We start from the raw sequence: 15748 nt of genomic DNA, 5'->3' as shown, positions 1-15748 counted from the left end.
GTAATATCTTTTATTGTACCAGCTTCTGTTGGTGAGAGACGAGCTTTCAAGCCACACAGAGCTCTTCTTCAGGTCTGGCAAAGGAACTCTCAACTTCACAGCAAAAATGCAAGGTTGAACAGATTGTTTAGCATAAGTAATTGTTACTTATATATTGTAAGGGACCATTCAAGATAGTGGCCTGTTAACGCCTCTGCAGTCGTAGCACAAAAAGGGGGTGTTAGTGGATAAGCCATAAGAAGTTGGTCCAATAAAAGATATTACCTCTCTAATATCCTGGGACCGACGTGGCTACTGCATACTTACCTACCCTACTAATAACTTACTATAAAAATGAATGGAATTTTTAAACATTTATCTGGTGAATAGACTTTCTCAGTTTCAGATTCTTGTGCCCTAACACAGTGAAGCAAACAGTACAAGGGTTATTTTTGTTAAAGTATTGTTTACATTCAACAGTTTTTCATTTCATGAAAATATTTCAAGTCATCTAAGGTTTCTTAAGTCTTAAATCAATTACTTTAAGGTTTGATAAGTGTGTGTGTCTTTACAAACCTAAATTTTGGGCCAAATTTGACCTAGCTCTTAAGTTACCCATTTAACAAGGTCTCTTGTACATTAATGAAATCTCTATTGACTTGTTACATCTGTTAAAGAAGCACGGTCATCTTGAAATCTGCTTTTAAAAAAACAAAAATTCAAGGTGGTTTCATATACACCTGATCTTTAGTTCCCCTACCAACTTTTCTATTTTTTACATTAATGTTTTCCTGAACACGAGACACTGATAATGTGAGCCAGGCTTTTAATGGTATTTAGGTGCCTAAATACGCAGTTAGCTACCTAGTTGAATTTTCAGAAGCACCTATGTGGATCTTTAGGCATCAAAATACATTTAAAATGTGTCCTTTTTTAGTTTTTGCCTTTGACAAAATTTTGTGTACAGACATAACTAAAAAATGAGAATTTTTTCTTCAATCTTAACAAGAGGCGGGGGAAATTTCCTGAGAGAAATGCAATTTTTTTTAAGTAGACTGTTTTCTTCCAACCGTTGTTGGCTGCTAGAATGAACCTTGCTTGATGTGTAACTTTGTGGTTTTTTACAACCTTCTAAGTTGTGATAATAAATAGCCAGATCTAGAAGGAGGAGAAGTCAATCATTAGGTTTGCAAAAATGTTTTAATATATTTCCTGAAGGTGTCTACTAATTATTTTACAGTTTAATGCTGAAGAGTATGTTAGGAGCAATAGCTTCTCAGATGATATGTGGATTTAAAATGAATATATGCAGTGTTGATTTTTAACTTTTAAACCCAGAAAAATAGAAGTTTAGTTTATAGGTACAGACTGTGCGAGTACAGCTTTCCACAACGGGGCTATCTTCACAACTAAGTGTCTGCAGGGTCAGAACCTTATTTTGTGTAGTATCTTTCATATAACTTTTATTCCAAAAAGTTTTACACAATTAAGTATGGCAACAACCATTATGAACCAGATTCAGTTCCAACATAAGCAGACACAAATCTCAATGGAAATTACACCCATTTACAGTAGAGCTGAATTTGGTCTTCTCTCAAATAAAGTATTAAAAACAAAATAGCAGTGTGTAGACAATATGGCTTATAAGTGAATGCATTTAGTCTTAAAGCCAGCATCTGAGGAAGATCTTATTAAATGGTATTGTAGTGGATGGCTGGCAGAAATTAGTAAGGGAATAATTAGAGGTAATGGTGAGAGAAGCCTATGGATCAAGATGAAGGTGTTTAAAAACCAAACAAACAAACAAACCCACACCTGTTGCTCAAGTTGCTCAATATCTATGCTCTTTATGATGTTAACTCATTTCCCTTTTCCAAGAGTCCAAGACATACCATAGTATTTTGTCTACCAAGAGTTCTGGCAGGATTTTAATAGATCTATAGATGATGCTCCTTTTGAACCTATCCCCCCAGTAAATTTCCCTGAGCTCAGGCACCTTCAACCTGAAATTGAGAGAAACCAAAAAAGAAATAAATATATTTAAATATAATTAGCTCCTGTTTATATATAGATTTGTTGTAGAGACTGGTGGATGATCTTAACTGTTGCAACTAACTTTATAGATAAGTCTGTGGATTTTTTTAATACATTTTTCCTGTTTTATCCTGTAACATCCAAAACTTTGGGGCTTAAAATGTAGGACATAAAATTTAGTTTTAAGTATTAAAATAATGTAACTCAGAGAGAACAAAATATGCTGAAGACAGATTGATTGTTTAATCTGTGTCCCCTGGCATACTTGTTAGATCCTCTCATAGAAACTTTGTAATATTTGTAAATACCCTCCATCAAATTCCTGCAGTTCTCAAACACAAAAAATGAACAACTGAAGTCTGCAGAGCAGTTCCATTTCTCATTTGTCTGTTAAGGTACTAAAACTTTCATAGTGATTTCTAAAGTGATTGATGTCAAAATCAATCTTACATGGTGAAATTCTAATATTAAAAGTTAAGGAATTCAGACAGAATTCCAGTCACATGGTAGCAACGAGTCACAAAGGAAAACTATGTATGCCTAAGTGGCCAGTGTCTATAGAAGGTGGGTAATGTTGATAGTATCTGGGGGAATAAATGTATGAGTGTTAGTATTGGTCAGATTTCTTTAGGTTTGACATGACTTGTATAGATGAAGTGAAGTGGTATAAAGACATATCAGCAAAAGTCTGAAGTTGCACTTTTAACCACCGTATGAGAGAGAAGATGAAAATGCTACAGTAGTCCAAATCTCCTGGAACTAAGAGCTACAGCTGGCTTGGGAGGCTTAGTGATGGATTGTTTTTCAGTGCACAAAGTGGTGCAAAACACTCCCAGTCTTGGAGCACAGCTGCTAATAATCTGGAGCTGCCCTTATCTCCTAGGGAAAGGGAAACCATTTCAGCGCAAATCTAAACCACAGAAGAAGAGGGAGGAAAAGGAGAGAAGAGGAAAGGGAAAGCCACAGGAGGATGAGCTGAAAGATTCTTTGGCAGATGATGACAGTTCTTCAACCACCACAGAAACCTCCAATCCAGACACAGAACCACTCCTGAAGGAGGTACAGAACTGTTAAAGGGACGGAAGGGTACTCTTCTCAGATACCTAGTGGCTCACCTAAGTAGAAAGCATGGCTTTGCTTTTGACACACATTCATTTATAGTGGGAGCTGCTACTTACACTGTGTTCGCTGATACCAAGAATACTAATAACCAGCCTATTTCCAAATCTCTCTGAGAAATAAGGGGATTCTTCCTTTATAGAAAAGAGAGTTAGAACGTGCTTGCATTGCTACTTTGTTTCACTCACAGGGGCCAAATGATGCTAGGTAATCAACTGCAGCATCTCAACCACTGGTATATTTGTCAAATGGTCATGATAATGGTTTTGTCTCAAAACATGCATTGTGAAATCAAAATAAAACTAATTGGGGAGAATAGAAAGCCAAAATTTGGGCATGTTTTTAATGTGATGAATTTATTGTAGCTAGAAACTTGCTGTTTTGAAAGCAAAACTGGTTAAATACGTGTTAAAATATTTAGGTTTGATCAGTTTTGCTTTGCAAGATGGTTAGTCATTAATTTGACAGTGTAATTTTATCACCTTAGTCATAAAGCACAGAGGCTCTGTAAAGTGAGAGAGGGGATATAACTCAAATGGTGAAGTTGCTTGAATTTGCTATTTCTTTGCTTAAAAGCATCCTATCTAGTTGAGATATGGAACCATTTCAGTTTTTGGTTGTCTGTCAAATGCAGCCCAGGTCATCAATGACAGAAAGTTACCATCCTCTGATGACTGATCAGTGACCTATATGAACTGAGTTGTCCATCTCTGTCCAAAGTCCATAACCAGCATCCTTTTTAACAGTCTCACCAAAGGTCTGAATGAACATGGAGTTGGAGCTACCCTCATGTTCCTAGAATGGCCCCCCGAAATCAGGTTTGAAGCACATTAATAGGGTAATCTGAGGAAGTTTGCACTGCTGCTGCCCATCCTGTACTATTTCTGTGGATAAGTAGAGACTGAAATCCTGTAGGAAGGTGAACCACTTTTTAATAGGCATTAAATTCACTTTAGGGATGGAGGGGGATTGTCACTATTGAGTGTTGAAATGTTATCATCCATTATGCAAATTGCTCACTATTGCTGATGCTGTTTTCTCTCTCTGGTTTTTATTGAAGCAGGATCCTTCAGTTACTGTTCTTAATGTTTTCTGTGTTACTGTGTGTTGGCTTTTGTAGGAACCAGAAAAGCAAAAGGGAAAACAAGCCATGCCAGAAAAGCATGAAAGTGAAATATTCCAAATAAAACAGAGAGGGAAAAAACTATCAAATATCAAGAAAGAAATTCCAGCAGATTTGAAATCAAGGTGAGCATAATTATAAGGATCTCCTCCTAGTTAGGAAGGCTTTATGCTTGAAGGGGAAATATATGAAGGTGGAGCTTTCTATGGTCTTCAAGTCTTTGGGCTGCCAGCCTGCTCAGAAAAACCTACCTGTAGCAGCAGCTAACCTTAATTGTCTTCCTTCCTGTTGTTAGAGAATATCTGTTTTATAAATGTAAGGAATCATCTGACAGGAATGCTGTGCATCATTGAGATACATGCTAAATCTTGAGCAGTGAATCAACTGCAATAATGTGACAGTTTTGGTAATGAACTTCGTGTAGAAAAACAGATATGACCAACATTCCATCAAGTATTGCAACTACGTAATAAAGTACACGGTTCACGCCTGTGGTTGATATCAGATACTCTCGGTGGAATTATAGTTACAGAATTTTTCCTGTTGAGTGTTATAATTATGGCCCTACCAAATTCATGGTCCATTTTGGCCAATTTCATAGCCAGGGGTTTTTTTTAAATTGATCAGTTTCACGCTTTCAGATGTTTACATCTGAAATTTTATGGTGGTGTAACAGGGGTCCCGATGCAAAAGGCGCTCGGGAGGTCGCAAGGCTATTGTAGGGGGGCCAAGGGATTGTCGTCCACACTTCTACCCTGCTTCGGGGGAGGCACTGCCTTTGGAGCTGGGCAGCAAGAGAGCAAAGGCTGCTGGCCGGGTGCCAATCTCTAAAGCCAGTACCATCACCAAAGCAGCGCATAAGTGAGGGTTACAGGGGAGGGGGAGGGAAAGGGATGGGGAGGGTTACCATAGGTCCTGTTTTTCCCAGCAGTCTCCTGCCCCAGTGGAGAGGCTGACAGCTGGAGCTGCAGCCTCTCCGCATGGGGTGAATAGGGGTGTCACAGCTGGAGCCGCAACCTCCCCGCTCAGGGTGGGATGTGAGACAGCTGGAGGGGGGTGGGGGTGTGTGTGTATGAGAGAGAGAGAGAGAGAGCTCCAGCTGCAGCTTGCTTGCACAGGGAAGGGGGAAAGGGGAGGGGTGATTGATAACTGGAGTTGTGGAGCTTCCTACAGCCGGGGAGATCCCAAAGGTGGGTCGAAGCAGCCCCTGCAGGGGAAGAGGAAGTCTGAATCCTGGGCCGGGACTAGCGCTGGAGCCCTGCACAGTGTAGGAACCCACAGCTGGGTGCCAGATTTCACTGGGGAGATCATATTTCACAGTCTGGAACACATTTTTTGAACACTGTGAATCTGGTAGGGCCCTACTCACAATTTATGGATCAGATTCTCAGATCAGTGATCTGGGAAGGCTACTGCTACTTCTTCCTCTTGTCTGGTGCTAGAATGATTTTTACTGTGCCTCTGCATCATCTGTGCTGACAGAGGTTTAGTCTTACTACACCCATTTCTTTCCGACACTGCTGACTGGGGAGTTTTATAAAATCACAAATGCCACGCCTCTGAATTGCATAATAGATGGAACGCAGAATATTAATTTATGTGTTCCCCCGGGGGTTGTGGCAAATAAATACTAGACTAGTAGAAATCTAGAGTGAGTGTATACACTGATTTCCTTCAGACTGCTTCTGAAAATGCTGCTAAATGTAGTCTCCCGTCTTTCCTTTACCATGATCACATTTTGTTTGCTTTCCAAATTATAGACAGGTATTTATTAATAAACACTTACATTATGACCGCATCCAAAGGCCATACTGAGGATTGTGTTGGGTGAGACTCCCCCCTGCCCTGAAGCGCTTACAGTCTGAATGGTTGGGGATTAAGAATAAAATATACAGGCAAATGAGCTTGCTATTGGTTGCAATAGTTTTGTTGTTTTTTAATGTTTAACTGGGAGTCAAGATGGGATGATGGGAGTGGCAGGAATGTTTGAGCTAGTAAGAATAGAAAAAGGAACAGAGGGGAAGAGGGGCAATCACAGCTCATCACCTACCTAGCTGTGACAGTTTTATACCATCAGAAAGCTCCAGTGTGAAAAAAATCAGTGGGTTCTTGAAGTTGTGGGTTAATTTAGAGGCCATTATAGGTATATGGGCAGCAGCATAAAAGGTATAAAGACTGAGTTTGGAGCAGGAGACAGATGGGATGATGAGGCACCCAGGGATTTGGGTGCATGAGAGTGCAGTGGGGTGTAGGAGGAGATGAGGACAGAGATGTAGACAAAGGCAGAGTTACAGTTATGGAGAACTTTGAATGGGAGGAGAAGCTTGACATAAACAAGGAAGGCCAATGCAGAAATGTAAAGAGAAGAGGAGACTTAAAGCAACAGGAATAGATGATCTTGGCAGCTGCAGTCAGGATGGACTAAAGGCAGGGGAGTAATGAGGCAAGTCAGAGAAGACCAGACTTGTATAAAACTACACGGCGTGTATATAAGTGAAACTCTTCTGCAACGCTTCACCCAGCAACAAAGAATAAATCTGTGTTCATGTTTTCACTTTAGTTCCTTGGAATTACCATATACCCCCCCACTGGAAAACAAACAGCGCAAAACCTTTTCATCCAAGATGTCTCTTCAGCACATGCTGACAAATGGGTCCAAATCAAGAAACCTCCCGAAAACAAGAGGTACAATATACCAGTTGCTCTTAAACAAATATTTTGGGGTTTGGATTTTTGTTAAATTACACAAATGGTTTCTTAATTTTTCAGTTTTTAGAGTTCTAGCTTCTAGATCTCTGCACAAGGAGAAAGAAGTGCATCTCTTAATGGCTATGGCTTGCTCTGTTTTTTTGTACAGGTCCAAACAATAAGTTAATGGACAGCAGGCCATCAGCACTAGCAAAATTTCTCCCCAGTGGCTCTGGACAGGAATTAGGCAATACCAGCAGTTCAGAAGGGGAAAAAGATTCTCCACCACCAGAGTGGGACTCGGTGCCACTTCACAAAGCAGGCAGCTGTAAGTACAGTTACTGTACAACAGGAGACTACAGTGTTCTGCAAAACAGCAAGGACTGTTTGTTGTGATTCTTCTTTAAATCTTCCCGTCTGCCCGCCATACACAATCCTGTTCCTATTTTTTCTGTAGTGGCCCCCATTTTGACAATATCTAGTGGTAATGTGGAGGTCTGAAAATGAGGGGTAGAACCTTGATTTTTCCACAGTTCTTTAGCAGTGGGCAGAATTGTGCAAAAGCTGAGAATTGGCGATGATGGGAAGAATATTCATATAGCTGATCATCTGAAAACAGAATGCACCAGTCTTTTGAAATGTGGGCTCCATTTTGTCAGGTCCATTGTTGTTGAGGTTAAAACTAGCCAATTTGTATATCCTAGGGAAGCAATAATGAGAATATCTGAAGTAACCAGAGAGTATTTATTAGACGAAACTATTCACTATTACTACTTGCATTTCAGTAGCAGGCAGAGTCCCCAGTAAGGACCAAGACCACTTCATGCTCAGTTCTGTACAGACATAATAAAGCAGTCCCTCCCACAAAGAGCTTACTAAAAAGGCTTTACAATTTTCTTCCCCTTCCCTACAGTGTAAACCAGCTTTGCCTGAGTCTTTTATCCAAGCTGTACCCCAAAACTGCTTATAGATGTGAATAATACATGATGAGAGTATTCTGGTGGGACCAAGGACAACTTGAAGCCAAATGCTACACTTCAATCGTTTGTTATGCAGTCAGGCTTTGAGGGCTGTGTTTGTTTCCAACTGATGACTGATATTTCAGGGCAGGGCTAGAAACCAGAGAAACAATCAAACCTGGCTTTATGCCACGAGTGGAAGGGAGGAAATTGTGAAATGCAGAGTTCCTGCTTGACTCCACTTTCTCAGGAAGAGCTTTGTCACTGCTGGCACAGATTGCTTTGGGTATAAACATATGCCTCTTATAGTGATTATAGTAGCATTTGCTGGTTTTCGTTTTTGCCTTCCTGCCCCTATATAGTCATCTTCCCTGGCCTGAGAGTTTGTCACAAAACGTTGGAAGATAATGGGGAGCTCTAGTTCTGGTGTAGGTGGAGACCAGAGGCAGGGTGGACATGGTTCCACTTCCTAGGTGTGTAAGAGAGAAGCAGCAGCATTCTGCATTGAGGGAGCAGGCACTAATGAAGACCATAGGAAAAGGTCAGTGTGATAGGAGCTAAGTGGCATGGATGAAAATTTCAGCAGAGGTGGAGCTAAGGCAGGGATGTGTAGAGGTGATGATTGTCAGATGTAGATGATGTGGTAGGATAACAGTTTATGGTCGAGTGTGATGCTAAGGCTACAGACAATGGAGGAAAATAGGAGATTTTTAATTGGGGAAATGGAGGCGTGTTTAAAGATACACCTTTCTCTACCCATTCCATGCTTTTCAAATGCTGCTTTAACTCGCTTTGTAAATAAACTACCTGCTGCCTTTGCTCCAGTTCACTATCCCAAAGGTATACAGCCAAACACATTCCTATATAGGTCTGATGTGCAGTCCTGCAGCAATTTTAATTAGCAACTATATCTGTATGGGCTTCATGTGCTGCAGTATGCAGCAATTTTTTTTGCTGACAGTTCAGAAATCTCCTCCTGTCGTAGACAAAATCTGGTTCTGGATCTAGCTGTGTTTTTTCTGCATTCATTATTAACCTATACGTGATTTTTTTAAAAACAAAGCTTTTAAACAAAGCGCTGAGAACTAGAACTGTGGGAAAGGTTGACTTGCAAAATTGTTGGAAAACTTCATTTTCACAGAAGTTTGTTCACCTGGTGTTTTAGCAAAAATGATAAACAGCTTTTTCACCTGACTGAAATCTACACAGACTCCGGGGTGGAAGGCCACTACCACGATTTGATAGTTTATTAGCAGAGAATTACAGGCTATAATAAAATTACTTTTTGCTGAAGTTCTGTCACCAGTACAACTCCCAGACAGCTTTCCTCAGCCCAACTTTTTGTGACATTATATTGGTTGATATTCATTTCACTTAATTCTCCATTTTCTGTCTCTGAAAATTTGACATGAATATTTAATACATAAATATTGTTACATGAATATATTTCGATGTAAACATTTCTATGAGAATACGAGCAGGAGATACAGTACTTCAGAAAGGATGACAAACCTCCTTAAGAGTGGCCCATGTGGTGAAATGAAATACTATAAGACCTTTTTTCCTTGGTTTCGCAGCTACCGACAACCTTTATAAACTGTCTCTGCAAACCCTCAACGCAGATGCTTTCTTGAAACAACGACAGACCTCACCAACTCCTGCCTCTCCATCTCCTCCTCCTGCATCTCTAGCTTTTGTGCCACGGAGCACTTATAGTAGTATTGTGAACAGCAGTTGCAGCAAGTAAGTTGAAATCTCTACTTCATGTTAAGCAAGTTTTCAGTCTTTGCAATTATGTGAAGCTCATAGAAACATACAAATTAGAGGTGGAAAAGGAGCTGTTAGGTTATCTAAGTCATCCCCCTGCCAGTATATTTCCGTAAAGTATATTTCTTAATGTGTTTTCTCTCCCTTTTAATACTCTTTTCATTTCCTGTGCAAGTGTCTATGGTTCTTGATTTAAAATGCTCTGAATTTGTTCCTGTATATGTATCACTCCTGTAATTTTGCAATGGGTTGGGGTTTCTTAACTTTGGTTCTTCAACATGGCAGATTGGGAAAATGTTTTATCATAGACCACTGCTTGCGGTTGAAATGCTGCTGCTGAGACCTCTGGATCCATGATTGTACTGCTGATTCTTTTGGGAAGTTGAAATTGATATAACAACTGAATTCCTCTGACACTTGCACTTTAAGCTGTTTGAGTACTTTTGCGCAAAATGTATTGATGCACTGTCAGGTGATAAGCAATGATTGATTTTTCCAGTTAAGGTTCGAGTAATCTTAATACATACTCCAGTTAGCCACTGCAATGCTAGCTGAAAATTATCCAGTTGACTTCTTCAAGAAATCCAGTTGTCAGTCTGTTCAGCACGGTAGTTCTGAAATTGTTAAACTTCCATTGTCATCCCCATTTATCTCCCCTGTTGTATCCCCTGATAATCCGTTATTTCCCTTGGGGTTAATGTCTATTGTTTATCTTTGTAGGAAACCAAGGGCAGGTCTGTGCTTAAAACACCGTAGCGGCGTAGCAGCACTTATGCAGCTGCTCCGCTGTAGCACTTCAGTGAAGACTACCTTACCGATAGGAGAGCTGCTTCCATAGGCAGTTAATCCACCTCCGCGAGAGGCAGTAGCTATGTCGATGGGAGAAGCCCTCCCGTGAACGTAGCGCTGTCTACACCAGGGGTTAGGTTGGTATAACTGCATCGCTCAAAGATGTGAAAAATCCATGCCCCTGCGCAATGCAGTTATACTGATGTAAGTTTGCAGTGTAGACCTGGTCTGACATCTTGGTTTTACTAGATTTACCCAGTTTATTGAAAAGAATGATTGCATATATTCCTTTTATCCAGTAAGAACATAATATAATTAGAGACATACTATCATTTTATTACTTCCAGAGTCATCCATTTACAGGACACTGGTACTTTAATGATCATACATTTATCAAACTTAAAAGGAATAATATTTCATGCATATCACAGTAGAGACATTATCTCAAATCTGTGCAGTGCTTTTGAAAGCTTGGGATCCTCCATGTAACACAGATAACTGGGAATCTGATATAAAAATTCTAGCTAATCTTAACTTTACATTTAGTGGAAAAAAACTAGAAATATAGTTATAAATCGCCTATATGTCCTAACCATCTGATTATCAAATGTCAACAATTGCACATAATCTGTTTTTAAAAGCATAGATTATATGGAATTAGCTGATTCTGCTAATTTGGGCTGTTCTGCTGTAGGTTCTTAGAAGCATATAGGGGAAATGGTAAACATAAGCTAGAATGGTGTTGCATTTTCCCATAAAGCTATATTTCTATAGCCCCAATGATGCTGATAGCAATGTAGCCATGAAAAATTGATTCCCTCCTGCATTTTCTTTTGATAAAAACATTTTCTGTTGCTACTGAGTGGTGTAATCTCAATATTCCTCCTTATAATTGAAAAACTTACTGCCCTAAAGTATAAAAATGTACATATTTTACTTCCTGGGCACAGTTAATAATCTTTACTGAATCAAAATCGTAAATATTTACGAATAAAATTTAAAAATTCAGCAGCTAGAGTTAGATCCTCTATCCCTACTGTTGTAGACTCAGACTAAGTAACATTAAAATACAGGGACTTCTCTTAAATTTTTTACTTTTCCCTTATACAAATTCACCTCAATATTTGCAATATATATCTAGGGAACAGTGAAATACTGAGTTATAGAACATAGTTGGTCTTTTAAGTATGACCTTTCTGCTCAGATTTCATGTAACTTGATTTTTCTCAACATTTGATGGCTAAACTATGGCTGCATATCAACAGTCTTTCTTACCAGCTTAGAGTAGCAAAACTAGACAACAGGCTTGTTAAATTTTATCGTGTTAGCACTGGCTCCGTCGTCTGCTCATTTAAGAGCACTCAGGGCCTTATCCAGTGCCCACTGAAATCAACTGAAAGACTTGCATTAATTTCAGTGAGGATTGGCAGTGGCCTTTAATCAGTATGATGCTTAAATTTTCCTGCAGTGTGTTTGGGTAGATGTGCTTTTTTATGTGGGGATTAAAATTACTGAAATGGGACAATGCTGTCCTCTGCTAAACAGTGTTCTGAAATTTAGTTTGTCTGGAAGTTGTAATTCTAAGTAGTTAATTAAAAATTATTATTATCATATGCCTAGGAGCACTAGTCCTGGACCAGGACTCCATTGTGCTAGGTGCTGTACAGACACAAAACAAAGACTGTCCCTGCCTTGAAGAGCCTAAGTATACAGTCTTGTGGCATCTAAGTATAAGATGAGATATCAAATGGATACAGAGAGACAGACTGGCAAGTACAAGAACCCAATGGTACCACATTGGTCAGCCTGATAGGCAGTGGGCTCTACACATCAACCAACTAACTCTTACATTTTTTGTAGGCATCATGTCAAAGGAGAGTTTGAAGGAGGATAATGAGGTGGCTTTTCAGATATTTACAGGGAGCTCCTCCAAGAGTGAGGTGCAGTATGGAAGAAAGCACAAAGTCTGAAGATGTAGTAAGTGGCCAGTGGAGGTAGTTGCTGACTAGAGGCAGGAGTCAACATTTCAATACTGAATGAGAGGTCATAGGTAGTAGCGTGGGAATAGGCTTTGAAAACCTTTGAAAACGAAGACAAGAAGCTTTGTCACTTTCACACTAGGTTTGGTGTGAATGAACAGGGGGAGCCACTGGAGAGATTCAAAGAGAAGGGTGACATAATCAAAGCAACAGGCCATTAATATCGTCTTTAATCAGCCTTCTGAATGGATATCAGTAGGGCAAGACTGCATTTTTTCAAGGCCAGAGAGAGAGATGTTGCAGTAATTAGGATGAGAGCATGGATGACAGCTTTAGCTGTGTGGAGGGCTTCTGGTCCTCCTCAACAATCTCCAAGACAGGATGACACATTCGAGTACCAGGAATGGAGACCTGACAAGGAAGGTGCTCCACAGTCTTATATTTCTTCTTTCTCTCTGAATGAAGCTGTCATCTCATGTTTACTATTTCAGACAGTTTCAAGATCTGATAGTTCCTATTAGAAGTAGTGCAGAAGATACAGCACAAATTGGTTGACATATTGCGTACATTGTCATCAGCACGGGGAGCCCTCCCTATAAGCTGAGTATTTTATAGAACCTACCCAGTCCATCTGGCAGACTCCTGCTACTGCTCCCCCACCCCCAACAACTAAAAGACCAAACAAAAGGTATTATGTCCCAGCTGAGGGATGGGAGTTTTTATTTCCCCTGCCCCCACCCCTACTCCACCCCCGCTGAGTTCTTCAGTCATGGGCAACAACATTCAAAGATTACTCCCTGTGACCTTTTGGGGCACAGGCGATTCTGGAAAATTACAATCACATTAATTATACAATGATTAGCTCTTATTGAACATCTACCACAAGAGCAGATTCTCAGGATTTCCATGTGACGTCCACAACATGGTAAGGGACCTCCTTTTCAATGGTCTAAAGTTATTCAGGGACACCACAGACGATTTGCTGCATACTTTGAAGGAATCCAGAGCTCGTCTTCATTCGCTGGGCATATGTCCCCCTGCAGATAAAAGGTTTACTCTATATCAGATGGTTCAGATCACATCCTTTTCAGTTCTACACTTTCCATAGACCATCAGAACCACCTAGAAAAAAGCCCAGCTTTCAAAAGGGAAGGTCTTCATCTGCTACGGCAACCTCGAGTCAGCAGTCAACAAAGGCCAAATGTTCCTTTTGACTTTTCTGTTGAGAGCCATGAATACTCCTGCGATCCAGACCTGTTGCTGCGCCCCATCAAACTTGCCACATTATGGGGATTCTGTTTTCCATTTTCATACTTCATGAGAGCAGATTACCTCCAACCGATGGTTTTGGAGGTTATAACATCAGGATACACCTTTCATTTCTGCTCCATGCCCCCTTTCCACCCTCTTCTCTGTCCCTTTTCAGGGACCCCTCTCACAAACCTCTTCTGAAACAAGAGGTTCAGTTCCTTCTCTGTTTAGGAGCAATGGAACCAGTTCCCACTCAACACAAGAGAAGAGGGCTTTGTTCCAAGGACGACTTGGTTACCAAAAAAGAAAGGCAAATGGCGACTGATTTTAGATCTACAGATGCAGAATACCTTTGTCAAGGTATAGAAATTAAAGATGGTGACACTCAGCCATCATTCCGTCTCTGGACCAGGGGACTGCTTTGTGACCTTGACTGTGAGGAGATGTATTTTCGTATTGCGATACACCCATCTCACAAGAAATGTCTTCACTTCATGGTGAGGCAGAACCACTGCCAGTATCATGTCCTTTCTTTCAGAGTAGCTACTGCTCCAGGTTGTTTACAAAAGTCATGGAAAATGGTGGCTGCACAACTTCATCAGTGGGGAGTAATGGTCTTCCCTTGCCTCGACAACTGGCTTATCAAGGGACGCTTCTACACAGATGTCAAATCGGCAGTTTTTTCAGGGTTACGACTATTCAACAGCCTTGGTCTCCAGCTGAGCTTCATGAAGTCCTCCCTCCTACCCGTACAAAGGATAGAGTTTATAGGGGTCATTCTTGACCCCACCACAGCCAGAACTCGTCTCCAAATGGCAGGTTCGTCACTGTGTCACTTCTGATGGTGCACCTTTTGATCAGTCCTCAAGTCACTGCCAGATTATGCTTGCAACATCTTGGGCATAGGGCAGTGTGTACCTTTGTCATGCTGCATGCACATCTGCACCTCCATTGCTTGCAAGCCTGGTTCAGGTCAGTGTATACAACCTAACAGGGACAGTCTAAACAAGCTGCTCTCTATCCCCTGTCATATTCTGGTTTCCATCAAATGGTGGAAGAATCTGGACAAAGCATATTTGGGGGTCCCATTCAACCACCACTCGCACAAGAGTTTCCTGTGTGTCCCTCCCTGGACGGGAAGCTCATCTCCAGGACCACACTATCCAGGGCAGATGGACTACCCAAGAGGCCACACTGCATATCAGTGTTCTGGAACTCGGAGTTGTCAGATATGCCTGTGTACACTTTCTACCCATGATCCAAAGACAATCCATCCACATAATGACAGACAAGAGGGCAAGCATGTAATATATGAATTCGCAAGGGGGGGGCGAGAGCCCCTACTCTCTTCGCAGAGGTCATGAGATTATGGAACTGGTGCATAGCCCACAATATCCTGATCTTGGCAGTCAACCTACCTGGTCTCCGAAACACCACAGCTGACAACCTCAGCAGGCACTTCACTCAACATCACAAGTGGGAACTAAACAAATCCATACTCAAGCAGATATTTCTTCCCTAAGGATTTCCAAAAATCTTTTTCCCACCTAAGCCAATTGGAAATGGGTGTAGTTCTATTTCAGGAGAAGCTTGGGACACCTTTCTCCTCTCCTGGGCGAAGAATCTCTTATACAAATTTCCTTTGCTGCTGCTGATTCTCAGGTTCTTATACAAAATCAAGCAAGACAAAGCCACGGTCATCTTGAATGCACCAATCTGGCCAAGACAGGTTTGGTTTCCTCACTTTCTTTGCCTGACCTCCCAACCAGCCATCGGTCTTCCACTGACACCCAGTCTTCTCACACAGGACTTGGAGAATGTCCTTTGTAGCACTGACCTGAACCTGCTGCAGCTCAAGGTCTACTACCAGAAAAACTTACCTTACTTTCAGAAATAGAAAAGGTTTTACCACTGGTGTACTTACCATAATTTGTCTCCTGTTGATTAATTCTGAAGAAAGAAGGCCTTTTTTGAGTTTCATTAAAATTCACATAGCTGCCATCACAGCATTCCATTCTCCTGTACAAACCTTCTCAGTATTTGCTTACTCTGCAACGTTG

The 15748-nt window shown here is 40.8% G+C and overlaps 1 protein-coding gene across 3 annotated transcripts in view; it reads left to right on the top strand.

Annotated features, from left to right (window-relative positions):
* Nucleotides 1–15748, top strand: part of TMEM131 (transmembrane protein 131) — a 176082-nt gene that overhangs the window by 151069 nt on the left and 9265 nt on the right. For 2 of the 3 annotated variants that reach the window (XM_037898654.2, XM_043537576.1), the window contains exons 32-36: nucleotides 2897–3072; nucleotides 4253–4380; nucleotides 6816–6940; nucleotides 7113–7271; nucleotides 9480–9645. In XM_037898654.2, coding sequence (XP_037754582.1) covers nucleotides 2897–3072; nucleotides 4253–4380; nucleotides 6816–6940; nucleotides 7113–7271; nucleotides 9480–9645 — 754 coding nt within the window. The remainder of the gene's footprint in view (nucleotides 1–2896; nucleotides 3073–4252; nucleotides 4381–6815; nucleotides 6941–7112; nucleotides 7272–9479; nucleotides 9646–15748) is intronic. The other variant, XM_037898658.2, reaches the window with a different exon arrangement.

This window comes from Chelonia mydas, chromosome 1, assembly GCF_015237465.2.
Source record: "Chelonia mydas isolate rCheMyd1 chromosome 1, rCheMyd1.pri.v2, whole genome shotgun sequence".
Classification (NCBI taxonomy): Eukaryota; Metazoa; Chordata; order Testudines; family Cheloniidae; genus Chelonia; species Chelonia mydas.
Note: the sequence above shows the minus strand (reverse complement) of the source record. Positions and strands in the feature narration are given on the sequence as shown.